General features: G+C 55.2%; 1 protein-coding gene across 5 annotated transcripts in view; it reads right to left on the bottom strand.

Moving 5' to 3' along the window:
* NFATC2 (nuclear factor of activated T cells 2) overlaps positions 1 to 26545 on the bottom strand; it is a gene marked incomplete at both ends in the record, with an annotated part of 125160 nt that overhangs the window by 2584 nt on the left and 96031 nt on the right. For 3 of the 5 annotated variants that reach the window (XM_084247641.1, XM_084247638.1, XM_084247639.1), the window contains one exon: positions 25253 to 25942. In XM_084247641.1, coding sequence (XP_084103767.1) covers positions 25253 to 25942 — 690 coding nt within the window. Of the gene's footprint in view, positions 1 to 4238; positions 4283 to 25252; positions 25943 to 26545 lie in introns of those variants that run through there. The other 2 variants (XM_084247642.1, XM_084247640.1) reach the window with 1 other exon arrangement.

Genomic DNA, 26545 nt, shown 5'->3' with positions numbered 1-26545 from the left:
GGCCCTCTCTACTCTCAACCACCCCGGCTTCCATTCTGCACTCGCCCCTGTCAACTCGTGCCTCTTAGCCTCTGCCCTCGCTGGTGTCCCTGCCTCTTCTAACACTGTCTTCCTCACTCTTCTGTCACACTTGCTCAAACACCTCCTCTAGGAAGCCTGCCTGGGCAGGATCTGCAGTGGCCACCCCTCTGCCCCCACCTGCAGTTGTGCTGGGCCCTCTTATCTCCACTGATCAGTTCCTGGCAATTCACTATATTGCTTTGTTTATGTCCCTGTCCCCATATTCTGAGCTCCTAAACAGTGTCTTGCACAAAGGATTACTCAGGCATGTGTATCAGCAAAGTAGACAACAAGCTCAAGGGAGTAAGAAGCTCAGGTCACAGGCAGGCCCTGGGATTTGTCCCCAGCTCTGACCCGCTATCCTGTATTATGGAGTCAGCATGTCACTCGACTGTCCCGAGCAGCGCTGCCATGCCAGCTCCCGGACCTCCGCCCAAGCTCTTCCCAAATTGGGCCACACGCAGGTCTGCAAACAGCCCTGGCCCCACACCACCTTTTCCTGGAGGCCTTCATCCATTCCTGCCTTGGGGCCCTCGCTTGCTCCAGAAGCAGGTACTGCATCCTCCACACATCTTTTGAGTGTCCTGTAGCCCCACACTCACTGCCAGTGCCTACTGCATGTATCTTACCCTGCTGTGAGGACCCCACACTGTCAGCCTAAGTCACTGGGGGGTAGGGACACCAATTGCCACCCTATGGACAAATGGGTGGCTGGTCTGTTATTTGCCTGGCACCAGTTCTCCACAAAAGAATGCAAGCTGGTCACATATTCGGAGTTTCCTATGTGCCAGTCACTGCACAAGGCACGAAGTCACCTCTCACACCAGACCTGGTGATACGCTCACCCTGGTGTTAGAGGGGAGAGAGAGACAAGCAGTCACGTGCATGGCGGGGTGTGGGGTCAGGGCTGGAACCCAGGCCCGTGTTAGGAGCCCACAGGGCTGTGCAGCGGGCAGAGACTGTGCTGTGAAGTTCAGTGTCATCAGGTTTCTTCTGGGGCCCGGAACCCTCAGCATCTACGTGTGAGTCAGGAAGGACAAAGCAGCTGCTGCTGAGAGTGGGGAGGGCCGAGGGCTGAGTGGTTAGTGGTCAGCAAGCATCACTTTCTCAGAGGAGAGCTGAGGCCAGCGGTGTGCAGGCCTAACCTCTCATCACCCCAGCGAGAGGCGCGGGACGAAAACACTGACGTGGTGTCTAGAGCCTCGGGGATTTCTCAGCCTGACACCTAATGCTGAAACCAGAAAGGAGCTGGACGGAGGTGAGTATATAAAAATTATGCATTTTTCTCTGTAAAGCTCCAAGAAGAAATCTAGGGTACATTTTCAGGGTATAGATGTGTGTGTATAAATACATACACGTAACAAAGGGTCATTCATGTATATAAAGGTGTTACAAGTCAGTAAGAAAATTATAACGATTCTAATAAAGAAAGCTGCAGACATAAAAAATATATAGCAGGGGCAACCAACTTGTTCTGTAAAGTGCTAGATTAAAGTATTCTCAGCTTCGGGGCCTCTATGGCCCCTCCTCGAGCCTCGGCTCTGCTGTTTTCGTCTGAAAGCAGCCGTGGACAATATGGGAGTAAAAGGAGCTGAGCTGCATCCCCCACAAACCTCCCTCACAAAACAGGCTGGAGCTGGATTTGGCCTGAGATGTAGTTTGTCAACCCAGGGTATGTCCCAATGCAAAGGAAGGAAAACAGCGTGTTTTCTTTGCCTATTTTTGGAGGGTGGCAATCTGGGGGTGCAGTGCCTCCCACAACTCTGCCTTGACTGAGCACTGACAGTGATTTCTCCTAGCATGCTGCTCTGCCCTAGGGATTTTCTGGTTCACGGAAAGCAGACACCCGCACACGGACCCTGCTGGGCTTGGAGCTGCCCAGCATCAGCTTGAAGAGCTGCAGCAGAACAAGCATGGACTTAGGGGCATCTGGGGGTGGGGGTGCATCTATGCTTTTCCCCCTTAACTGTGAGCTTTGGAACTTAATCCCCTGAGAAAGAGGCAGCAGGAAGGAGGGGATAGGCCCCATCCTGCTTCTCTCCCAAACCTCAAGCATGTTTTCTCAGATCTGGTTAGACCACGTGCGTGCCCAACGCCAGCCTCGCCCGGGGCCAGCCACAAAGGCCACCGCCCGAGAGACACGCCCCCGGCTTGGGTGGGAATCGGGGAGGCTGTGTTTCCTGGGCCAAATCAGAACCTGAGCGCCAACACCACAAAGCCCACCCACTGCACTTCTCCTGTCCCAGCCCCTCGCCGCATTCACTCCTAGGACCTGCGCTGTGGAGACGATAGACCGGGGGGCTGGGGGGGGCAGGCAGCACACTGCTTTTTGTCCCAGATGCTCGCGGGGAAGCTACCTGGAAAGCCAGGAATGAACTTCCTGAGCCTGCCTGCCCAGGAGCATGTGGGCTAAGGAGCAAAGTGGCCCTTGGCCTGGGGCCTCAAAACTGAAATGACTTGACCTCTTGAGAATAAAGCTCTGCGTTTTACTTGTCAAGTAACTTCCAGCCTCTCATCTTCTCCCAGCCCTCCCTGTGCCCTCTGGGGGCACTTGAGAACATTAGAGGAAACGCTTTCCAGAGGGGTCTGGCCAGGCTTGAGGGGCTCAAAGAAAAGGACAAAAAAATCCTTGGTAGGCCTGTAGCCCAGAGCTGTGGGTGGGGTCTGGGAGTGAGGATGGTAAAGCTCTGAGGCCACCACATCAGAGCTGGACGCTGCTGGGGTCCCGTGCCAGCTCGCCCAAGTTCCCAGGCCCCTGCAAGGTCAGAAGCACTGCCAAGTTCCAACATCAGGGAGGGAAGAGGCACATTAAAAAGGCCCTTTGATCATTTCTCAGCACCAGATATTTCAGCTACATTTTGTCATCCTGATTCCTCGATGCAGAGGCCGCAGGAGGGAGCATGGCACCTGCTGGGCCCCCAGCAAATGTTTGCTGGTGTTACTGCCTTTTGAGAGTTGGTATTCGATAGTCACTGTTGGAGAATGTGCCAGACTAACCTTGCCTCCTAACTAAGGGTCCATGGTAACACTGGAAAGTGGTTATAGCTCAGCAGGCACAACCCCCTGAGAAACGTGGCTCTGGGGTGTCAGCTCTGTGTGCAAGGGGCATGGCATCAGATGGTTCTTTGTACTGGGTTCCAGAGCAGCCATCAGCATGCTGCTGCTGAGGACTGTGGGTCTGGCCTCTGAGGTAATGCCTCCACTTTCACTGACAAAGGGGGCATTCAAAAGCACAGCCCAGGGAGCTGGGGACACATCGGGAGGCATGAACCCCCGCCCCACGCTGATGCTGGCTGATGGCTAGTGAGTGCTGATTCAAATCAGAACATGCAGGGGACTGAAAACCAGCAGTTGCATCAAGCAGCTCAGAAAAGCAAAACCAAGTCCTCACTCCCCCACACGGATTCTGAGGCCTGCACTTGTACTGTCTGGGAGCCGCCCGCTCTCCGTGCAGACCCAGAGTCCACAGTCCATGGCAATGGTCTGCTTGAAGCTGGCCCAGGGGCTCCACTCAACTCAGTTGGAAAACTGAGGCTCAGTCCTGAGATTAGCCAGGAGCAGGGAACCTTCCAGAGCGAGTGGCCAAGAAAGCCCTGGGGTCTGAGCTAGAAACCTAGACGGGATACTTGGTAAACTCCAGTTCTTCTAGCATAGCTCCTCAGGCTCCTCATCTGCCTGCTCTCGCCCTCACCCCCACCCAGCACGGAATGCCCCACCACCGACCAGAGCCTGCCTTGACTGCATACGCAGAGCAGAGTATACAGAATCAAAGAGGGCAGAAACAGAACTTTCAAACACTGAAACATGACATTGCTGCGTTTTTTTCATGCGAGACAGTCCTGGCCCAGGGTGAGGCCCCTGAGCGAGCATGCAAGTCCCGGATCTCAGCCCCCCGCCTCCCGCCCAGCCTTGAGCTCCAGCCTCACACACTCACGAGCTCGGGGTGTCCCCTTCAGACAGGACAGGGTTCAGCCCTGAAGAGCAGGACCTGAGTCTGTGAGGCTGGATTGGAAAGTGAGGAGAGAGGGCCTTGAGGGTGGAAAGTTCTTTTTCTTAAAAAAAAAAAAACAAAAAACAAAACTCAGGGAAACACACAGCTGGAAAACAAAAGGAGAGGCAGAAGATATCAATTACCTTTCACTTTGATTTCTCGGATCAAAGATCACAGTCATTCTGTTTCATAATATGTTTTGTATCCAGCTAAGGTGTGTGTCTATCAGCTCTGAAAAAGATTTGCAAAACCATTTTTGAGAAGAAAAAAAAAATCACCTTCGCCCTCTATTATGCTCGCAGCTCGTGCTAACATCCACTTAGAGTCTTAACCTGGGCCCCTCGGCACGGCCTCAACCCACTGGCTGCCGCGTAAGCCTGAATTCCCTATCATGGAACATTTGTGCCAGGATTGTCCCCACACCAGGTTCTCGTCACCGAGAGGAGGGACTGTGCAGAGAAGCGGCCCCCTGGAGGTCAGGGCTCTGCGGCAAGGTCACGGCTTTGTTCTTTCTAAGCCAGACACGTGGCGTTTCGGGGCGAGGCCGGTGACCAAGAGGAGCTGCAGGAGGTAGACACCTGAAAGCAGACACCGAGGACCCACTCAGCACCCCTCCAGGCCTTCCTGGGGACTGAACCTGACCCCTGCTTCCTTCTCAGAGATGTAACCTCAGCGGGCATGCAAATTCACAAGGCTGCACATTTTCTTCCTGTTATTTTGGTTGACAATGAAAAAAAAAAAAAAAACCTAGCCATTTTTATAGCCCCCGCCCAATCAGAGCACCTGAAGGCATTTAAAAAGGCCACGTGAGCCATCTGTTCTACCCCCGTCTTCTCTGCCATTCCAAATAGCCCCCCTCTGCAGCTGTGGAAGGCCTGTGGCTTTCAAACGCTTGTTCTCTTGAGCCCCTCTGGGCAACCATTTTGAGTGCCTGGTTGAGAAATATTTTCTGGAGTTAATTTCTACAGGGAGCACTCTAACTTTATTAGCGGCGTTAGGCAAACCAGGATGTTCTTTCCAGAAAAGGCACACGCTCCCTGAATCCCCTCGGAGGCCGCGCAGTTGGGCTGTGAGCTGTTCAGCAGATCCGCAGCGCCAGGCGGGACTGCAAGCCGGGCTCTGGGGGGTGGGCCGGATGGGGGTGATTACAAGCTGCTGCAGCCCAGGATAAGATTACCGCCTCGCTTCTCCTCCTTGCCAGCCCCAACCCCGCACCTCAGACCTCCTGAAGGTGCCCGGCAGGAAGGCAGCAGCCTGGTGGGGGGGGACCGGCTTGTGCTGCCCTCCTCTGCCCCACACTGGCTTGTTGCCAGAGCAGAGGCCTCGGCACAGGACTCGCTCGGGGTCACACAATCCTACCTCTGTCCCCACCTCCGGCCAGAGGACCCTGTCCCAGAAGCTCAGGCTAGAAGCTCTAGTTGGGATCTCAACCTTCACATGGTGAAAGTCAGGCTTCTACATCTTCCTGCCATGACCCCCTGAAAAATAACCTTGCTCCACTTGTTCACATTATAGGAAACACGCGCTCCCCTCTTGCGGTTGTTCAGGCCACTCGTGGTCAAAGCCACATCCCTCCACATGCAAATGCTCCTGGATCTCCCCTCAACATGTATCAGGAAACAGACGCTCTCGACCACCCCTGCCTCAGTCTCTGCTCCAGGTCCCCTGAGCGGGCACCCGGCTCCTGGGGGAACTTGAAGTAGAACATTTGGCTCAGTCGTTGCTCCTGGAGTAACAGGAGCCGCGGTGCTGGACGGCACAGGTGTGTGCACTTCGTCCAGATGTGCCCAGGTGAGCAGTGCCTACAAGGTAGCAGATGCCAGGCAAGGGCCCAGGTCATGCCCTTGGAACTGCAGGCGCCAGGCTCTTCCCATCACTGGCCGGCACAGGGTGCTCGCTGGCGCATTCCAGCAGGCTGGGCAGGCCGGTGCCTAGGAGGTCAGGCCCTGCTCTGCCTCCCCTCCCCTCCCCGCACCAGAGAATCTGTGGCCTTTTGAGGTTCAGCTTCCTGTTTAGTCATGAAGTTTCACTCTGTCTCTTGCTGGAAGACAGACAAGGCCCAGACTCCCCACTCATGCCACCTCCTCATTTCATCCTCACAGCTGTCTCGGGGGCTTGCAGGGGTCATGCCCATTTCTCAGGTCAAGGGACTGAGGCAGAGAGACATGGAGTGACAGCCTGGGCAGAGGTGAGATGTGGGCCGGCTCAGTGGGCACCGTCCCAGGCCAGGCTTTCCTGCTGGACTCACAGCAGAAGCGCTCAGGCCGAAGCCCTCTGCCGCCCCGCCCCGTAAGGGCTCTCTCACTCCTCAGCCACAACTGGGGTTGAGAGCACCTCCTCACCAAGGCTGCCGGGATGACCAGGGAGCGGAAGAGCCGGCTCGCTGGCATGTGCCCCTTAGCTCTACAGTACAGTCCCCCAAGGCAGAACAGGCTGTGGAAGGAGACAAGACCTATCCAAAACGGTCCTCTGCAACGGCCGAGGACTCAGTTCTGCTTCCCTACACCTTCCCCTAGACCTTTAAAAGAAAATTCTAGCAAGATGGAGGGAACAGCCAGGAGGAAGGCTGAGTTGGAGCCATCCCCAAGCTACCTAGGTGGCCTGACAGACCCCCTGATGGCAGGAAGTGGGGCTCTGGCCGAGAGTGGCCGCCCCACCCTGAGGTCTCACGGGCTCAGCTGAAGCCCTGTGCAGGGATGTTGCATTTTTACAACCCCAGGCATCTCCATGTCTTGGGGGCCGGGTAATGGCTCAGGATGCGGACTGGACGTGCCTCAGTGGTGAATACAGATAATCAGTAGGGGACTTCCAGGGGCCCACAGATGAAAACCCGAGAACCTGTCATCCTGACATTATACGACCCACTTCCAGGCTTCTGAGCACGCAGAGGTGGGCGGGCTAGGAGGGGAAGACTGTGCAGGTCGTGGAGCTGAAGGGTCAGACACTTTCCTCTACAAAGACAGACCAGGGTCCTTCCCAACCCATGCAGGACGCACTTGCCTCTCCACGCCCTTCTCCCTCAGCTTTTTATCCATGGAGAAACCACCAGTGTCTTCCCCAAGCGAAGCCGCTCCACGAGGAGGGACTGGGCAAGTGTGTAAACTCAGCCTGGAGCTGAACTTATCCCTCCTGGCCGTGCTTTCCCCTAATTCAGCAGAATCTCTTCTCATTACATGCAGCTGAGCTGCACCTTCCTCTCACGCAACCGCAGCTTCGAAGGCAGCGACCGCAGCCAGGGAGCTGCTGCAGCGCGCCTGGCTTCCTTGTCCTGCTGTCCTTTCATCACAGCTCCAGCCCCACACCTCTGCTGAGCAGCCTCCGCCACAAAGCAAGTGCTGCAAAACAGGCTGCTGCCCCCCCTTTTTTTCTTTTGGAAAAAAGCAGAAGGAAACAAAACAGCACTTGTTCCTCCACCCAATTGCCATGCAAGCAACAGTGATCCAAACCCACAAACCAGCCTGCGATCTGCAGCGTATCCCCAAAATTTGTAAGCTGAAGCCCTAACCCCCAATGGGAGGCTGTTAGGAGGCTATTAGGAGCTCGGGGGGCAATTGGGTATAAATGAGGTCCTGATCCCCACCACGGGATCAGTGCCTTTGTAAGGACGGGAAGCGCGTGCCCGCGCTCTCTCTCTGGCACAGCAAGGAGAAGGCAATTGCAAAGGCCCTTGCCAGAACCCCAGCATTCTGGCACCCCAATCTCAAATTTCCAGCCTCCAGCACTGTGAGAAAATGCACATCTCTTGTTGAAGGCCCCAATCTGTGGGCTTCTATGATAGCGCCCGAGATGGCTAAGACAGGCCTGTAAGCGAGGTCCGGCCAGAGCACCCAGCTCTCTCGGGCCCCACGTATGCCCCAGGGCAGGCGGCATCTGCGGAGAAGCAAGCCCAGTTAGTGACTCCCCCCTGCCCCGCAGGCCCTGGCTGGGACCGAACACAGCAGACTTCTCTGCTAAGGCCGCACCTCCGCGCAGGGGACTTCCAGGTACAGGTGACAGCACCTGGGCTGCTTAGGCCCTCATCCTCCTTGGATGTCACAGCTGCAGCCTGTGTTTCTGGTGGGGGTTAGGTCTCTGTGGTGGGGGCCACAGCCCCCTTGAGACGGGCTGAGCAGGGGTTGAGGGGTTCATACTCCAGACCAGGAAACACGTCAGTAGCCAGACTGCTTGGGGCCAAATCCCAGCCTGCAAGTCCGGGACCTCCCAGTAAAAGGGGTGAATGATGGTCCCTAATGACTTGTAAGGGGACTTCAGGATCCTGAGCCAGCACACAGAGGGGCTCTGGCTGCGGCTGGCACACACTCGCTGAGGGAACACCAGCCAGCTGTTGAACTCCCGGAGCCTCAGTTTCCTCATCTGTGGCATGGGAATAAGCACGTGTGACCACGCTGCCCTGTCATCAAAGGACACTCAGGCCCCCGCCAGAAGCTCGCCTCCCAGACTGAACTGGTTCACGACCCGGCCACCCTCGCTCACCAAAGCACTTTCACCTTGGAAGCTATTTCTGCATCTTCAGAGTGGGTGGGTCTGAGGTCAGCAGGCTCAGAGGTGCATCTCCACATCCTGCTGAGGGGCCCCCTCCTGCTACACAATGTTGGCTGTACGAGGCTGGTGACACCCTGCAAACTAGAGGCCCCCGGAAGCCGGCACTGACAGCCACCAAGACACTTTACCAGCAAGACTGTGGAGCTTACAGGAAAAATGCCACGCCAAGTCCCACCCTGTCCCCAGCTCTCGGGATGAGTAAACAGGGCACTTCTGAGCCCTGGTTTCAAGTCGGAAGCCTGGGTGCTTACTGGGAAGAGAGTGTGCCGCTGGCAGACCTGGCAGGGGGTAGAGGGGATGCTGAGGCAGTGCAGCTGGTATCAAAAAGGCGCCAAGCCCCAAGGCGGTGTCCACCCTCAGGCTATTCTGGTCAAGCAGCTCGAGACAGGCCCCGTCCCCAAAACCCAGCTTCCTGGGGTCCTAATCCCAGCCTCTTCCCATTGCCCCACCTCCGTCACTAGACTTCAGGCGTCAACTCCAAATCCACATACATGCAACCTGGCCACACGGGGGGGGGGGGGGGGGAACCTGGTGAGCTGTGTGGAGGGCGGGAGGCAGAGCACTGCCCCTCTAGGCCACGATCGGGATGCCACTTGGAAAGGAGGCAGGTGACCAAGTTCACCTCGCCAACACATACGGGTGCTTGCAGCAACCTGCAGCGGCACCTTCTCTGCAGCCCGGCGCTGTCACCTGCACCTGCCCAGATGGAGTAAGGCAGACTCCAGAGTCTGGACACAGCATTTAAGTTGCATGTGGTTGCCATAGCGATAGATCCTGTTTTTCTAGGATGGGGTAGCATGGCTCAGGCTACCCTGTGAGTACAGGGACCTCGTCTCTCATTCACTGTTGCATCCTTAGGACAGAGCCCAGCACGTAGTAAACACTTGGCAAAAGTTTTATGGAGGGATGGTGGAGTGAATGAAAGAAACGCACACCCCCAACTAACTGGATTTAACCAGAATCTTCCCATTGAGGTCTCCAGGAGCTGTGCCTCTAGGGAGAAGGTCTTTGGCCGGGGCCACCTGCTGTTAGCAACACCAATGGGTGGGCCTTATCCCTGTGAGTGCCCCCCCAACCCTCACCTCACCCAGCTTCCTGGCCAGTCTGGTTCCTGGGGCTTCAGGCAACAGAGTGAGAAGAGTGGGCAGGACCAGATAGGGAGGGGCAGGGAAAGAGGCAAGGAGCTGGGATGTGTGCAGGAAGTGGGGAGAGGGGCTTGGGTGGTGGTGAGGGAGAATGGGGGGGGGGGCGACCATAGCAGCCACTACTGTTGGCTCCCCAAAGTCCTGTCCTCCCTGATAGAACCCAGGACAGAGGCCACACGTGCCCACGGCCGGCTTCCCAAGGCTCTCTGCGCCCGGGCAGGCAGCTCTGACTAACGAGACCTCAGGGGAAGTGAGCCGGGGCAAAGGTGCTGGGAAAAAGGCATGAGGAGAGCCCGCTTTCCTGCTGTGGATGTCAGAGCCACAGGAGGTGACGCTTAGAACCACGGAGGTCACTGGGTGTCCACTGGGGGAGGCTGGCAGTGGGGGGGCTCCTGGGCCTTAGATGCATCACTGAACAGCTGTATTAAGCCTGTAACCCCCCAACACACCCCAGCCCTCTGTGATGTTCAAAATAAAAGCCTGATTGTAGCTAAGTCTCTTTTTGCTGCTATTCTATTACCAGTAGATGAAACCTCCTGATACAGAATCATCCTCCTGGCAGCCAGAACCTGCTTCTTTGAAGGCAGTTCCGAACCGAAGACGTGTCCTTGGGAAGCCCTAGCCCTTAGCAGGGTCACGCAGCAGAGATCGCGCCTGTAGTGTGGGGAGAGCAGATAGTAGGCAGCATTCTGTTGTCTACCCCAGGCCCCTGGGGGGTGAGATTTAAGAAGCAAAGGGTGGGGTGGCCTCCTTGAGACCACGATGCCAAGTCCAACTCCATGTCTAAATGTTGAGGTGGTGCCGGTGAGCCTTAAAATACAGCCAAGACCTGGGGGGTCAGAGAGATGGCGGCTCCCCAGGTACCACTGGCGGCGCCAACGTTTCTCCTGCTGGCAGTGTTCCCTGTGGAACAGGAGGCGGAAGCTCACCGCCCCTCCAGGCTCCAGCTGCCTGTTTGCGGACCTGCGGGCCCCCAAGCCTTCCCGTGATGTCCCTCTGGCCAGTACGGCCCAATGTCCACATGTCCCTATTGGAACCAGAGATGCAGTGATCCAGCATCAGTGTAAAGATTCAACGCCATCTGTGGACCATGACACAAAAAGAGCCGAGCGTGGACGCAACACTTCCATGGAAGGAGACAGCGGCGATCTGCTCACTGGAGCTGCCGGAAGTCAGGCCAGCTAGGAGCGTGCCGCCGGCCGAGGCCAGACCAGGGTAAGGAATGATGCGTGAACAAAGCTGAGAGCTGGGGACGGGCTTATGGGGAGACGGCATTTACAGCACTGATGGTGGGTGACGGCCTGTTGGGAAAAGGACGGCCTTTGCAGAAGGCGGTCTGGGCCAACCAGGCCTCCCTATGAAAAGCAATGAAACTAGACCCTTACCTCACGCTGGGAGCTAAAATCAATTCCAGGTGAACGGCAAACTTAAGCGTCAAAGGTAGGACTGCAATGTGCTTGGAGGCCAAACAGGAGAAGCTCTTCATGACGTCAGGGTGGAGGAGTCTTCCCCCGCCAGCCCTGGAGCCTGGAGGAGCCTCGAGCAGCCTGGAGGGCTTGTAAAAGTCAGCCTGCTGGGCCCCACCCCGGCTCTTCTGATTCAGCAGGTCTCGGGTGTTGCCCGAGATTTTGCATTTCTAACAAGCTCCCAAGTGACACCCCACTGCCAGTACGATGACACATTTTAGGCAGCACCATCCCTAGCTACAGAAGAGGCCCAAACCTTTTAGAAAATAAATTTAAGTGAGTTGACAGTTTCGGAATGCTCCTCAAATGACACTATCATTTCACTCACACGAGCTGCTCCAAACCATTTTAAAGTCCTCCAGTATCAACTGCAGGGAGGACGGAGGGTGAGGCAATCACTTCCACACTGCGGACGGGAGTGTCAACTGGTACAACCACCTCAGAAGACAATTTGGTATTGTGTGCTAGTGTCCACCCAGTGACAGAGCCACTCCCTGACAGAAACTCCTCGGGGTGCATGCAACATGAGAAAGAACATTCTGAAAAGCACTGTCTGCACAACCAAGGGCGGAAAGCCTGGAAGCCACTCCATGCCCAGCACCAGCAGAGCAGACAAATAAGCTGTGTGGTGGAATATTGCACTGCAGGGAAAAAGGCGAGCTTCCCAGTCATCACAAAGGCAACAAATGCATCTCAGTAACAAAATGTTGAAGGAAGAACAGGTGGCAGAAAAGGGCTTTCTGAATGATTCAGTTTATGTGGCTTTCACCAGCCTGCAAAACCCTAAGGGTTGTTCAGTGAATCGACAAGCGGTACAACTCCAGAGACGGATGTGACCAGAATGCAGGCCGGGACAGCGGTGACCCTCTGGTGGGAGTGCAGAGAACTCCTTCAACACTGCAGGCTTGACCCACGGGGCACATGCAGAGAAGACAGCCAGCCCCATGTGCCTCCTGACGGAGGAGCTGGGCAGCCTGGCCACCCATCCCCTCCAAGCCCTCATCCCACCGCCAATCACAGGGTGCACTGAGGGTGTGGCAGCACCCTAACTGGCAACGTGGGCACCACCAGTCAAACCCACATTGTGCAAACCACCAACTCCTTCCATCACAGTCCCAGAGAGGAGCTGGAGAAACACCCTGGGGCTGGGGCGAGAGGCGGGGAGCCACACTCACGCGGACTGGGGCACCGAGAAGCGGGCTCTAGGCGGCCACGGAAAATGCCAACACCGAGTTTGATGGTATTAAAGAATTCTTCATTTCTAGGGGTGATCATGGCACCCAGGAAAATTCTTTTCGAATCCTCTTAGAACTGAAAGGTTTGCAGATAAGAAATCTGTCAAAGAACTCAGGCAACGTCATGGTCTTTAAACTCGGCGGCGGGTATGTGGTCATTGTTTGTATTGTTATTTTTTATATCTTGAGTATATTTAATGGAAGCACTTTGATATTTTTTAAAAGGGAGAAAGAAAGAGGAAGAAGGGAAGAAAAGGGGGGGACCAGGGAGCAGAAAGGGGAGGAGCAAGAGGGGGTGAGGGAAAAGAGAGGAGGGGGGTGCAGGTGCCGGGGAGAGGCCTGAGAGACTGAACGGAGGAGGGAGACAGGAGACAGATACCCCGGGGCCACCCACACCTCAGCTACCTGGTAAGCAGCAGCAGGGGGGTCGCCCTTGGGGACTGGGGTGCACACTGGAGGCAGGCGAGCCTCACCTCCTGAGCCTTCCCTCACCACCTGGCCAGCCTCCTCGCCCTGTTTGTGTCCTCCTGTCCAAGCGCCTCTCACATCTGAAATGCCTGTCTGTGCTGTATTAATAACCCTCTTTGACTGGGGGGTAGGGACCCCCACACTCACCCCGACAACACCTGCCAACTTACTTGGCTGTCCCAGGTGACGCTGGCTGGCCTGCACGGAGCTCGTGCCCTGTGCTGGGCCCTGAGCTGCGTACCCAAGTGAGCCCCTGCGGGTCTCGAGGACCAGGAGCTAGGAATGGTCAGCATGAACCCCATTTTGCATTTGAGAAAAACAAGTCTTGGGGAGCAGCAGGGACACCCAGAGGTGCCAGGGCACAGCCACCCTTCGCCAGACATTCCCTCCTTGCCGAGAAACACAGGTCTAACGGCAGAGACGCCAGGCCTCTCAGTGAGGCCCGAAGTGACCAGAGTCCATCCCTGATGTCCAGAGAGGACCCAATTGGGCTAACCTATCCCTCCTGCTCCTCTGGCTCCTGGACTCTGCACACTCGTGCACACGCACACGCACACACAGAGCACATGGCCACATCACATACCGCAGTGCACGTCACTCAACCAACACTCTGCCGTGCTCTGCGTCTGGCACACAGGCGCATCAGCAAGTGTGGCGCTTGGCACCCAGTGCAGGAAACTGGGGCGAGGGCACCAGGCTCCCCACAGCAGAAAGGAGAGGTTCCGACCTTAGCAGGAAATAGCTGTCCAAGCTTCTCCCGTGAAGAGCCCCCCGGCCTGAACGAGACTCTGAAATTTGAAGCACCTGCAGAAGGCGGCGAATCTCACCCTTTACTTTCCTCCAGCACCTTCCTTTAAACAGAGCCTGACCTCCCTGCCCTGGCAAGCCAGGGCCCACGGTCCCACAGAAGGACCCCCAGGGCTCAGTGCTCCCCAGAGTCCCAGGGCTGTGAGACCCCCGACTTTGAACTTAGGAGACTTTGGGGGAGGACGTAGGCCAGAGTCAGGGACCAACAGGCCGTCTTGGAGTGGTCCCCAGACACCTCTGGCAGCAAATTGCTGGGGGGCTGGGTGGGGGAGGGACCCAGAGCTGACTGCAGTGGGAGCCTCTGCCAATGGGGCAAACCTGCTTTCCGGAACCTGCTCCCTTATGAGGACAGACCAGGAACCAGTGTGGGTACTTCCCCTCCCAAAGGGGCCAGGTGGGCCTGAGAAGGGCGTTCCAGGCCCAGGACCCAGGCATGAAGCTCTCCGAGGCCTGGCAACCTGGAAAATGCGGGGCTGGTTTCTGTTTTCTGCCCCAGAAATGCCTGGAACTCGAGGGAGGGAGGCCCTGGTGGCCAGGCCACCTGGGGAGAGCCCCGGCCTGGCTGGGGCACAAACCATGGGCGGTTTACCAAGGATGGCAGGACCAGCTCAGCGCCCACTCCCGGGTGTGCCGGCCTCCCCACGCTGTGCCAGCCGGGCCCATGGGGACAGCCAGGCCCATGGGGACACTGCGAGGGGAGAGGGAGCTGGCCCACAGCAGCTGGAATGGGGTGTGTCTGGCCCTCAGGCTGATCCCGGGGCACCAGAAGGGGGAGCGAGCTCATGGGTCTCCCTTTACAAAGGAGTGCTCTGGGGTCCACAGCCAGCCTGCCAAGCACGGCAGGTTACACAGGGATGGAGGAGAGATGTCAGAGACCCAGTCCCGGCTCCACGGCAAGGGGCAGCCCCGCTCCCCAGGCGGCCTGGCCCTGGGCTCGCCAGTTGTTTCCATGGGACTTGATTTTGCTGTCACAACAGCCTCTGGCCGGCAGGGTCTGGCAGCCCTGCTGGCGGGAAGCGAGAAATTGACTTTCTGGCAGGCCTGGGGCCAGCGCATTCTTGAAGGCCTGACCTGGCCTGGGCTTTGGTCTCTGCTTCTGTCAAGACTGGACAGTCTGAGGCCTGGAGAGCATGGTGTTGAGAGGGAGCTCAGGGACCAGCTGGAGGCCCCTGTGCCAAGATGGGGGTGTCTCTCCTTGGGTGTGGCTACACAAAGTCCCAGCAGGACACTGAAGGCCCCCAGAGCGTTTTGTTCTGGAAACTCCAGGCCCGATCACACATAAAACAACTCAAATGCCCCCACTGCCCACAATAAACAGAATCGAAACACTGCTATCAAGCTAAAGGCTGACACCTTACTCCTATGGGTATCTCATTAAACATTTATCATGTCCTGTGTCTCTCAGTCTTTTTTTCCGGGCCTTTTGAGGAGCTCACAGCCCTAGTTCTGATGTCAGGACCAAGGCCTGATTCTAAGGGTGCAGACTATCTCCCCAGGTTCTTTATGCCATCAAACTTTGTTAGCAGAAGCTTATGTGCACTCCTGAGCTCCCCGAGAATTGTGTGGCATCTTTTATTAAAGCAAAAAAAAAAAAAAAAAAAAAAACCCCACATAGATAAAGAACATTTACAAACTTACTAGCTGGCTGTGTGGCCCTGGGCCAGGTCCTGAGACTGTCTGTGTTACTGTTTCCTCATCTATAAAATGGGGTGATGATTGTACTCACCTCCTGGGGTGGGGCTGTTCTAAGACAAGATGAGTGACTCCAGCAGCCTTGGGAGTGTGAGGACATGCGGAGCACTTTCCCCGTGTTATCTGCCCTTCATGCTGTGAGCACATTGCTGTTCTTTTATGATCATCAGTACTAGATCCTTCAAACCCAGGCAGCACCTGACTCCCTTGCAGCCTTGGCTGTTCTTCCAGTTCCACAAATACCCGGTGAGGCTCTCACATGCAGGCAGCGGGAGCAAGAGCATATGCTGCCAAGGGTCTACTCAAGGGGACAGGCAAGTCAGACCTGGTCCCTAATGCCCAGATCCTTGCCCTTCCATGGGGGCAACATCCTACAGAGAAACTCCCAGAAGGTGTCTGAGGCAAATGGCAGCTGGGGGTGGGGCTGGGGGGACAGAGAGAAGACAGGGCCCTGAACACGGTCGGATGTCAAAAGGCACAGGGAGGAGGGATGGCATCCCTGGGGAGGCAGTGGGGTGTGCAAAGGTCCAGGGGCAGGAAGGTGCCTGCACTGCCAGGCACCCTCCCCCGCACAACCCAGGGCCAGGCAAGCATGAGGGGGCACGGGAAGTAAATCCCCACTTCATACTGGCCTCCACGGTCATTTCTAGGACCATCTGCCCCAGCCCCTGAAACAATTTTTTTTAATACATGTAGGAAAACCTGCCTCAACGATGAATACTTGAAACCTACATAATGCTCCGATGTGGTTCTCCTGAAATAATGTGTTTGATGAACAAGAAACTGTGACCCCAGACCCTAAAAATTACACTTGGCACATTCATAAATGTGTGTGGAACAGATGAAGAAACAACCAAGCATATTAAACAATATGAAATATCCACCCTTTTTCAGATTTTCGAGCTGGCTTCCGGCAATTATGGTTGTGCTTACGGTGCCAAGACCCAAATCCATTCTCTCTGCCTTCCGCTGTAGTAGGTTTTAGATCTGCACCTGGGTGGATAATATAAATATGAAAACTACACTTCCCAGCCTCCTCAGCAGTTCGGCACAGTCACATGAGAAGACATGGCCCATGAGGCATCAGATAAGGGAGCTATGTGATCTCAGGCTATACTCTTAAAGGGAAGGATCACACCCCGTCTCCCATCCTATCCTCCCTTCCAGGGGCTATCTCAGTGCAGGTGAGGGTACCACTCTATGAATGGTGAAGCATTAAGACAGAAAAAGCCTAGTTCTGGCCCCATGGAGCCAGCATACCCGAGCTGCGTATGCCTGTGCTGTTACAAGATGAAGATACTGTGGGTCTGGGTTACAGCAGCCCTGTACATCCTAGTCCAGATGTTAGGGGGAAAAGGCTGTCCTAAAGCTAATCCCATACAGGCTTTGTGGACCCCACCCCCACCCCAGGCCAAAGCCAAAGACACTGGGAACTCCACATCCCATCCCCACCCAAGGGAAGGTGGCTGGGACCTGAGGGTGGGGTTAAGCAGCCAAGTGAGTATAAAGACAGACACGTGGGCTTTGGGGGGGGTCCCCCATTTTTGGCTCTCCACCAGCTCGCAGCGTCCGGCCAGCTCTGGGAGTGCCTTTGGGTTTCCAGGTCGGCGGATCGGGTAGGACGCATGAATGACTTTATTTCCCTATTTTTTCCCTGAGTTGTCCATTTTCCTTCTTTCCTTTTCCCTTGTAAATAAACCTTTTATGAACCTTTTGTGTGTGCCTGTAGTGGAGTATTCATAAGTCCCTTTTAAGCGCGCGGGTGAGGACCCACAGCCAGGCAACCCGTTCAATATCGGGGCTGCGCTATAACACACACACACTCTCCCTTGCCTGCAGACTCTACTCTGAATTCACACTTAAAGGCTCCTGGATGCTGTGAGGAGTGGCTCAACCTGCCGACACTCAGGAGCAATTTTATGATTCCCCTTGGCCTGTGTCATTGGGGCTATAACCCACAGGCTACAGATCGGTTCTTTCCCTGAGGCCTCAGAATGTCTGAGCTCATTGCTAAGCCAGATAAAGAAAGGAGAGGAAGTCATATTATTTAGATTCATCTAATTACACAGACAAAAAGAACCCGCTAAAATCTTAAACATCAATTATTCTTGGATTTATGAGTTCATAATGGTACCCCCTTCAAAAAACCCTAATTGATCACCATTGGTGGATTTTAATGAACCGACCCATTATTTTAAAAACTGATGAATAAAGGGAAAGAATTAAGCATTCATTCTGCATTTCCTATATGAATTCTACCATTGTTGATAAAGGAAAGTTTCTCTTTATAGAAGTTTTCCAGCTAACAGAAGAGAAAAGACGTCGGAATTAGAATAGAATATCACCATTTTGCCTTTAGTGCACCACTGAGTTAGTGGAGCTGGGCACTGACCATCAATGGCTGCTAACACCACCAAAGGGGGGGCAACCGGACATTGGGTGCTTCCTGACAGAAGGATTTGCCACCACCTCGGAAGCTGTCTTGCCAAAAACAACTGAATCTGAACCGATTCAGCCTCCAGAATCGACGACCAATTTACCGGAAATGCAAAGGATCATGCCAAGCTGCCCCATGGGACACAGTTAGCACAGGCCAGACTGGAGAAATTTTACAAGATAAATGACCTGGTTTTATCAACAAATAAACTGCAAGATGATGAGGAAGATGAATCACAAAGGCTCCAACTATCTAATCTCTGGAGGGAGAGAGGAGCCTCTATATTAAAACAGACTTAGAAACCAAGGCATCTACTTGCAATGTATGGGCCTGGTCTGAATCCTGATTCAAAAGAATTATAAAATAACCAAAAAGAAGAAGAAAGTTCATAATATGCAGGACACAAATGGAAACTGAAATCCTAAAAAATTCATGGCATTAAGGAATTTTCATTAAGTTTCATGCTAATGGCATTACGAGTAATTACAGAAACCATTTAGAAGTACACGCTGAGTATCAACACATGAAATGATACAGTTTTGATGTCTGGGGTATGATGTCCAGGGCCATGGAGGTGGGAGGTGATGGCGGTGTAGATGAAACCAGACCAGCTATGAGTTGAGGGTTGAGGCTGAGCGGGGGCTACTCAGGACCTTGGGCTGCTCTGTATCTGTATGCATTCAAAATATTTCATAAGGGCCTCCCCGGTGGCGCAGTGGTTGAGCGCTGGGTTGCAAAGCTGCCCGCAGCCTCTGCAGCGCCAGTTCGATCCCCGGCCACCAGGTGAGGGTCCCACATGGCGCGCAGACCTCTCCTGCCGCCCGCTGCTCCCCTCAGCAGTGTCCTTCGGTCCTTCTGCCTGCTCTGCTCCCCGCTCTGGCTCTGGTGAATTCTCTCACCCTCCCGCGCTTCTGACTGTACCCAGTGCTTGTATAAATAAATAAATAAATCTTTAAAAAAAAAAAAAATTTCATAATAAGGTGGGTTTTTTTAATCTTACCCCTAGCCACAAAGCAGGGGAAGTAAGAAGAGTAACCCCTACAAAGCCCACATGGGCACCAGGTGCTGGGCTAGGCAGCTTTGGATGTGAGCAGCACTTCTAGAACAGAAGTCACAGATTCAAAAGTCTAACAGGTCCAGATAGAAACCTTGACTGAGTGAGGTCGGCCAAGCACAGACTGAACAGCATGGTGGGACGGTATGTAGCGGACACCCCATCTACCTTCAGGAGACCACAGGGAGCGAGCGGTGGGGGCTGTGGACAAGCAAAAGCACATGCTCTGTTTGATGGAGGGGTCTCTACCCAGGGTCCACTTCCTGCTGAGTCCAGGGAACCACCAGGCAGAATGTGAGGCCCGGGGCAGTCAGATCCTCAGATTTTCCAAGGGAAGCCGGAAATCTGTATTTTTATGTGCAATCTCCTGGTTTTTAAATGTTGGCATCTAATCCAAATATTTTTTTAAATACTGTATGGGCCAAACAAAATATCTGCAGGCTCAATGCAGTCGGTGGAACCCCAGTTGGCTGCCCTGTTCCAAGAACTGAAGTCGACCACAACTCAGCCCATCTGTAAGAAGTGGGAAGGGCGAATTAATCAAGTCGGGTCAGCTCTTTTTTAGGGATCCAATAAAGCCGAGAATTCAAAAGACACCATCAACTTCCAGAAATCTATAAGAACCGGCTGCAGAACGCTTCCAAGGCGTCCTCCACGTCGCCGGCTTATGCAACAGAACCTCCCTCCATCCAGAATGCTGGCAACTAACAGCCTGGGAGTGTCCTTTCAACTTTCCCGGATGGTGGAACTAACAGGCTTCAGATGAAACCCATTTGTTGGTCTGCAGAATGCCTGGGACTTAAGTCCAAACTGTTTGCAACAGACAATCTCATCATAAAATCAACTTGCGGTGCTCAATGCCATTGTAACAGGCCCAGCGAGCGCTCCGCTCTGCTGCCTGGCCAGAGATCCGATTTTATGGCAGGTGGAAGGGATGAGGAGGCAGCTGTCACCCTGAAACCTGAAAGTGGCAGGACTGGTTTGCCGAGGACCAGAACAGAAGCCTTCTTCAAACCCAACCCTCTGTTCCCAGGGACTTCACCCAGAGACAGTCTCTTGACATCCTGGATGGACAAAACAGTCCCGGCCCGGCCTTTATAGACACGATCTCAGCTTAACCAGACCCCTGGGCCGATAACCAATTAAAGAGGTGTCAGGAATGCGGCGAAGACGAGCTGGAGAAACAGCTTCATCTTTCCCGGAGAACAAAGCCCCTCTTTTTGTAAAAGAGAGAAAAGGAAAAGAAAAATTGGTGTTGAAATAAAGATGAATGGGGTCCAGGGCAGGAAGAGTCCAGAACTACACCCAAAAAGCAACAGAAGACAATATGGGCCCCGTTCTCAAGTCAAAGAATGAAGTCAAACCGGGCTATTTCATAAAAGACGATTCAGGGGGACTTTCTAGGAAAATGAGACTTTACAATTTAAGTGAAATGGGAGTAGGGGTGGGGGGAGGTAGGGGTAGAGAGAAAAATCCAGCCTACAAAATAAAACTGAGGCCTGCTACTCACCTAGCCCATAGCCTCAAATAACTATTCGCTTTCCAAGTTTTGTTTTTCTAGAGAGAAACAAACTGCAGCCAGAGCTGATGTTAGGAATTATGGGTTTCCTCATACAGAAGTTCTGGTGAGGGTCTGGGACGTGTGGAGCTGGTCACAGTGGCCGCCTGCCCACGGCGGCCTTTACCGGCCTGCTCTGTGGTAGGAAGAGAGCAATGTCTCTGGACACTCACCTACATCTACACCCTGTGCTGACAGGGTCAGAAGTGGGGAAGGACCCTTAAAAAATGGCTGGGACACTGACCTGTCCATCCACCTCACGTCACTGGTCATCCTGCTCCTTCGCATGGAGACGCACTGTTAGCAAGGCGAGTAGCTGCTTCGTGGATGCTAACGCTGCACAGGTGACTCGGGGTAGTTAAAAGCGTGGATTTTGGTGAATAAATGTGGGCCCCTCGGATGACACCAAATGCTGCCTCTCTTGGTCCCTTTTATTGTATCCCGTCTCCTCCTTGCGGGTCAGATGCTGGCCTGGAATGCAGGCTGTGTGGACGGCAAGTCTGAGAGTGGACTTTCTTGTGGTTTGGGTGCTTTTGACCTCAAAATGCAAGAGCACATTCCTTTGGGAACATGTGCTTTGCAGAATCTCAGAAAGATGGCAGCAGGCCGCTGGGTCCGCTGCAGCCGGTAGGCGGCTGCTTCTCCTTACATAAGCCAGCCACGCAGTGTACACACCACCCGGCTCAAAAGGCTGTGGCGGGGCGCCGCTAAAAATTGGAGGTTCTGAGGGGACAGGGAAGCATCAAGAGGGGCAGCGTGAGGACGCCCCTGAGGACAGGCTACCACATGAGGCTCACCCCCTGGAGAGGACAGGACCCGGCTGCCTGCTCCCAAGTGATCTTGGGAATCTTGTGGGCTCGACTCTAGGCGAGGAGAGTTTTCTGGACTTTGGAATTTTCTAGTGAGGCTCTAATATCCTTTGCTTAATTAACAAGCAGCAGCCTAGGAGGGTAGTAAGAACTGAGGCTGAGAGCCAAACCCAGGAGCCCAGCCCTGTCCTTACTGCCTGCTGTCTCTGTAGCAGCAGCAGTAGAAACAGTAGTAGTATAGCCGTAGTAGCATCAGTGACAACAGGAGCAGTAATGACAGGGATATTAGTAGCAGCAGCAGTAACAGTAGTAACAGTAGCGGCAGCCGCAGTAATAGTAGTAACAGCAACAGCAGCAGAGTAGTAGTAACCAAAAAGCTTCTGAGTGACTTACAAACAACAAACACTTTCCCCTGCTCTGTGGACTTTGGAAGTCCCAGGCCAATCACGGGCAGACTGGCCACTCCCTCACATCACCTCCTCACTGTAACCTCAGGTGGCAGGAGCAGGCGAGGCCTCTGCAGGTCTTCTAAAGGGCGCTCGTCCCCTTCACGAGGGCTCACAACCTGAGCACCTTTCAAAGCCAGCCCCCCACACCACCGCCTGGGCACCAGGCCTCACCTGTGAATTCTGGGGGGCACAAGCACTCCACCTACTGGCCAAGTGCTGGCCACGGAGCTTGCCCTCGAGGAGCTTGCCCCGCAGAACGACACTCAGATGGGGCTCTCCAGGAACCTGGGGTCTCAGTTGCTTAGCTGGGCAACCATTTGCGTGGTTCTCATCGTAACAGAGAATCCAAGCTTTGTCTTCACTCAGTACCACCAATGCCCAGCCATGGGGACAGCATGCAGAAGCCGTGCTAGTCCCAAAGTGCTGCTTCATCCTGGTCCCTGGCCCCTAATTGCATCCTGGAGGGGCACTGCCCGCTGCTCACATGCTGGCACATGCAGCTTCTGGGCAAAAGCTTTGCAAAGGACACCCTTGGCCCCTCTGCCAGTGGCACAACTTGGGCCACTGTGCCACTGTCTCCCAGGGGCACTCAGTGGGGACACCCTAAGTGCCATGGACCAAGGGCATCACCTCCCTCATGCAGGTCAATACCCCAAAGTCCCCCAAGATGAATTTGGAAGGGAAAGAACCCCCGGCCTGCAGCCTGGGGCTCCACCCTTATGGAAGAGACAGGGCGCAACGGTGATGGGACTCCAGCTCTGAGGCAAGAGTAGCCAACTATTCATTTTCCTAGACAAACAGGTAGCTTTTTTTTTTTTTTTTTTTTTTTTTAAGATTACTTATTTAGGGCCTCCCCTGGTGGCACAGCGGTTGAGCGCAGAGTTGCGAGGTTGCCCACAGCCTCTGCAGCGCCGGTTCATTCCCTAGCTGTCAGCAACGGTCCCACAAAAAAAAAAAAAAAAAGATTACTTATTTATACAAGCACTGGGGTACAGGCCAGAGGCTTGGGAGGGTGAGTGAATTCACCAGAGACAGAGCAGGGAGCAGAACGGGCAGAAAGACCAAAGTACACTGCTGAGGGGAGCAGTGGGCGCGACAGGAGAGGTCTGCTGTGCCATGTGGGATTCTCACCGGCTGGCTGGGAATCGAACCCACGCTGCCAAGTCTGTGGATAACTTCACAGCGCTGCGCTCAACCCGCTGCGCCACCGGGGAGGCCCTAAATAGGTATCTTAAAAGGTGCTCCAGAAGTCCGGGCAATCAAACAAACAAACAAATGAGAATGGCTGCTACATTTACCCAGGGCCTCTTTGTGCCAGCCTGTTCTGAGCCTCCACAGCTGAGCCTCTGCAGGGTGTTAACTCACCTCTTCCTCACCCACAGCCGGTGAGGAAGGGGCTGCGGAGCTGGGCACAGTGAGGTCAGGCTGGGGACTCAGCCCAGGTCTCCAGCACACAGTGGAGCCAACATTCAATGCCAGTGTCTGTGTGTTAGGGAGACCTGGTGAGAAAGGCTGGGAGCTGGGTACGAGGCAAGGAGATGATGGATATAAGGCCGAGGAAAGGGGGGGGGCACAGGGTGAGCAGCATGGCACCACTGCACTCATGGGGGCAGCTCTATACTGCCCGGCACCCACGCAGCTACTTCCAAGAGGACTCCATGTGGTGCGGTCAGCTCCTCGAGGGTAGAGAGAAGGCCACATGATCCTTCCCTTCCCACCCCCAGCCTCACCGTGGGTCCCTGCACCAGCAAAGGGGAGCAGAGCTCCAGACTGTCTGACCCTGGGGCCGATGGGCCATCTACAAGCTGCTTTGCTGCTAGAAGCCAGAGCCCTCAGGACTGCTGGAGAGTGTGGGTCATGGAAAGCCGGGTGCAGAACTGATGCCTGTCTACTCCCCAAGGGGCTCCCTGCTGTCTTTAACATGGGGTGACAGCGTGGGAGGGGTCCGTGCATTTCTTGCCCTGAGACTAAAGCAACACCAGACACGGTGGCAGGAGAGCCACCTGTCCCCATTCAGGGGATCACTTATTTATGAGGTGCCCTGACCCGGATCCACCCCCAGGTGCGCACACGGAGGGTCCTGTTACAGCCACTTTCCATGTATCTGCTGGAATCAGGCATTCTGCATGTTGACTTTCCACCTGATAACCCCCTTTAAAATGAAAGCACCAAAACGTCGCCTGACCCAGTTGGATGTCAGTTGCTCAAGGATTTCACATGGGCCTCCCCTTTACAGTCCAACAGAGCGACCCCAAGTCAACCCCCGCTGATTATTCAGAACGACACAGCTCAATTATTAAACAGCACAGCAATACCCTAAAGTCAGACCCAAAAGGCGCGTGGGGAAATCTGACCCTGTGTGGGCTGGCCCCAAGGTCTCTGCTTGAAGTGTTGAGGGACAAGTTTTACTAGAGAATGTGGGAACCCCTAGAAGTCACAGAGCCCCAGAGCACCTGGATGGTCACCTCGGTGGGAAGCATGAGCCCTATGCCTGCGCCAGCGCCGGGGGTTCCTGCGCTGCTGGTGTCCATCCCTGGGCTCTCTGATAGCTACTGAGGCCATTTTGAAGCCTTCTGTCTTAACTTCCTAAGCCTTGGCTGGGCTCCTGAGTAAATTTTCCTAAATAATTGAGGTTCAGGGATTATCCAGTGCTCCCGCCTGCAGAACCAGAGGCTGGGCCGTGGCCAGGCGCCAGCCGGAGAGGTTTCCGCTCTCCCAGTGAGAAACCCAAGCTACCTGTTTTCCTTTTTGGGCAGGGGAGGCGGCCCTGCCTGCCTCCCCCTCCTTCCTTCAGCTGCACCTGGCCGGTCCCAGGTGAGCCCTGCCAGCGCCACCGGCCCTTCCTCCCGCGACAGAACCAGAGCCGCCGACACAGCCTCTCCGGGCCGCAGCCCTCCAGCCGGGCCCCGCCAGCGAGCCGGGCACCTACAGACTCACACAAAGCCAGCTCTCGTCCTCGCTTGGCCCAGCCACCCCGTCAGCTGGGCTCCCCACAACGGAAGCCCCCCGTGTCCTCCCGTCAATGTGCCTCTCTGTTCCCCAGCACACGGAGCCGGCCTGCAGCCTGCCCACAAGCGCCCATTCATGCGTCCTTCGCTGTGGTCTCTGTTCACCGAGCTCTCGCCTTCCCACCCCCACCTCCCCAAAACACAAAGCAGCTATCAACTGGGATTCTTTTTCTCTGCAGGAATAAAAGGGCAGCTTTCCTTCCTTTCTGTTTCCTCTCCTTGGTCTAAATTTGGCAAGTGGAAAAAGTGGGAGCAGTTAAACCGGCCAGTTCATGACCCAGCAGCCACTAGGGCCCGAGGTAGCCACTGCCGCTTCTGCAGGGGCACCTAAAACTCTCCCCTCTGCCCCCCACTGCACTGGCGATGATCCCTGCCCAGAGCGGGGTGCGGCCTGAAAGGTCATCTTACTTGACCCTCAGGGGGACACTGAGGCCCAAAGCAGAAAAGGCAAAGACCCAGGCCATACAGCGAATGGCAGGGGAGCTTTGGGGCACCCCCCCTCACAGGCAAGGAGAAAAAAGAGCCTCTCACCATCATCCAAGTAGGTCTGGTCCAGGTCCTGCTCCTGTTTGACTGTCACTCCCGTGGGCAATACTTCCTTTTGGTCACTGACCGGGGGTCCGTTTTTGGCGGCTCTTTGGCTCGTGGCATTCTGCTGCTGGATGACCGTGGGGTAGGACCCGGGGCTCAGCCTCTGGCCTTGCGTGACGGGGGGTGGGCCGGGCCTGGCCGAGCCGGGCGCGAAGTTCTCGCAGTACATGATGTGCTGGAACTCCTGGTGGCCCCCGCAGCGCAGCTGCTGGCTGGTGGGCGAGTAGTGGATGACCGGCGAGGCCTGCTGGGCGGCCGGCGAGGAGTGCAGCAGGGCCGGGCTCTGGGCCTGGGAGCCCGTGTGCACCAGCACGGAGCGGTGGGTGTCCCCGATGGGCAGGGGGGCAGCCATGAGGGCCGGCTGCTGGTAGCCCAGCAGGCTGGGGCTCAGGCTCTTGCTCCGCTGGTAGAGCACAGCCGCGGGGTTCTGCTGCTGGTAGCGGGCGTCGGGGGACGAGAGCCCCGAGCGGAACTGCTGGCAAGGAGCCATGGTAGCCACGAGGCAGGAGGGGGACTCGGCCACCATTGGGTGCTGTGGGTAGTAAGGCTGGCTGCCCAGGCCCCCGTGGGCGGGGCTGCAGATCAGGGTGGGGTCGTATTCGTCGGTGGGCTCTGTCTTGATGGCTGGGACTGCGAGGAGAGAGGCACACAGGGGACAGGGCGCTCAGTGAGCTGCTGACGTGCACGGCCGGTCCCCGGACAGCGGCCTGGGGAGTCTGCACCGGCTGGACCCAACGAATAGTCGGGCTCCGCATCTAAGGGCTTGGGCCAGTGGCTCCCATGCAATTGTCTTAGGTCAGAAAGTTGACCCTGGGTGACGACCTTGGACTTCAGGTCTTTCCAATAAAGGGGAGGTGGCCGCCAGGTCTGCCTCAGACTTGGGGCATGTATAGCCTATTCCTGCAGCTTTTATCATAACCCAACCAATCAATAATATCCGTATAATCTCTGATCGGAATCCTCTCTAGTGAACACTAGCTCCAGGAGGGCAGGGATTTGCATTTATTTTGCTGGCTCCTGTGTCTCCCAGCCCAGCCCAGTGTCTCGCATGCAGATGAATAAATGGAAAATGGCCTTGTCCCCCTTTCTGGGACTGTAGTGCTTTGTGGAAATGAGACCCAGGAACTCTATTTGGCCGCAGGGTGACTACCCGCTGTGGGGTCAACTAACAATTCCACCGGTCTCAGAGCATAAGCACTTCCTACCCCATCACGAGCAAATCTCAGACAAACA

Source organism: Talpa europaea (assembly GCF_964194135.1).
Source record: "Talpa europaea genome assembly, chromosome: 11".
NCBI lineage: Eukaryota > Metazoa > Chordata > Mammalia > Eulipotyphla > Talpidae > Talpa > Talpa europaea.
Note: the sequence above shows the minus strand (reverse complement) of the source record. Positions and strands in the feature narration are given on the sequence as shown.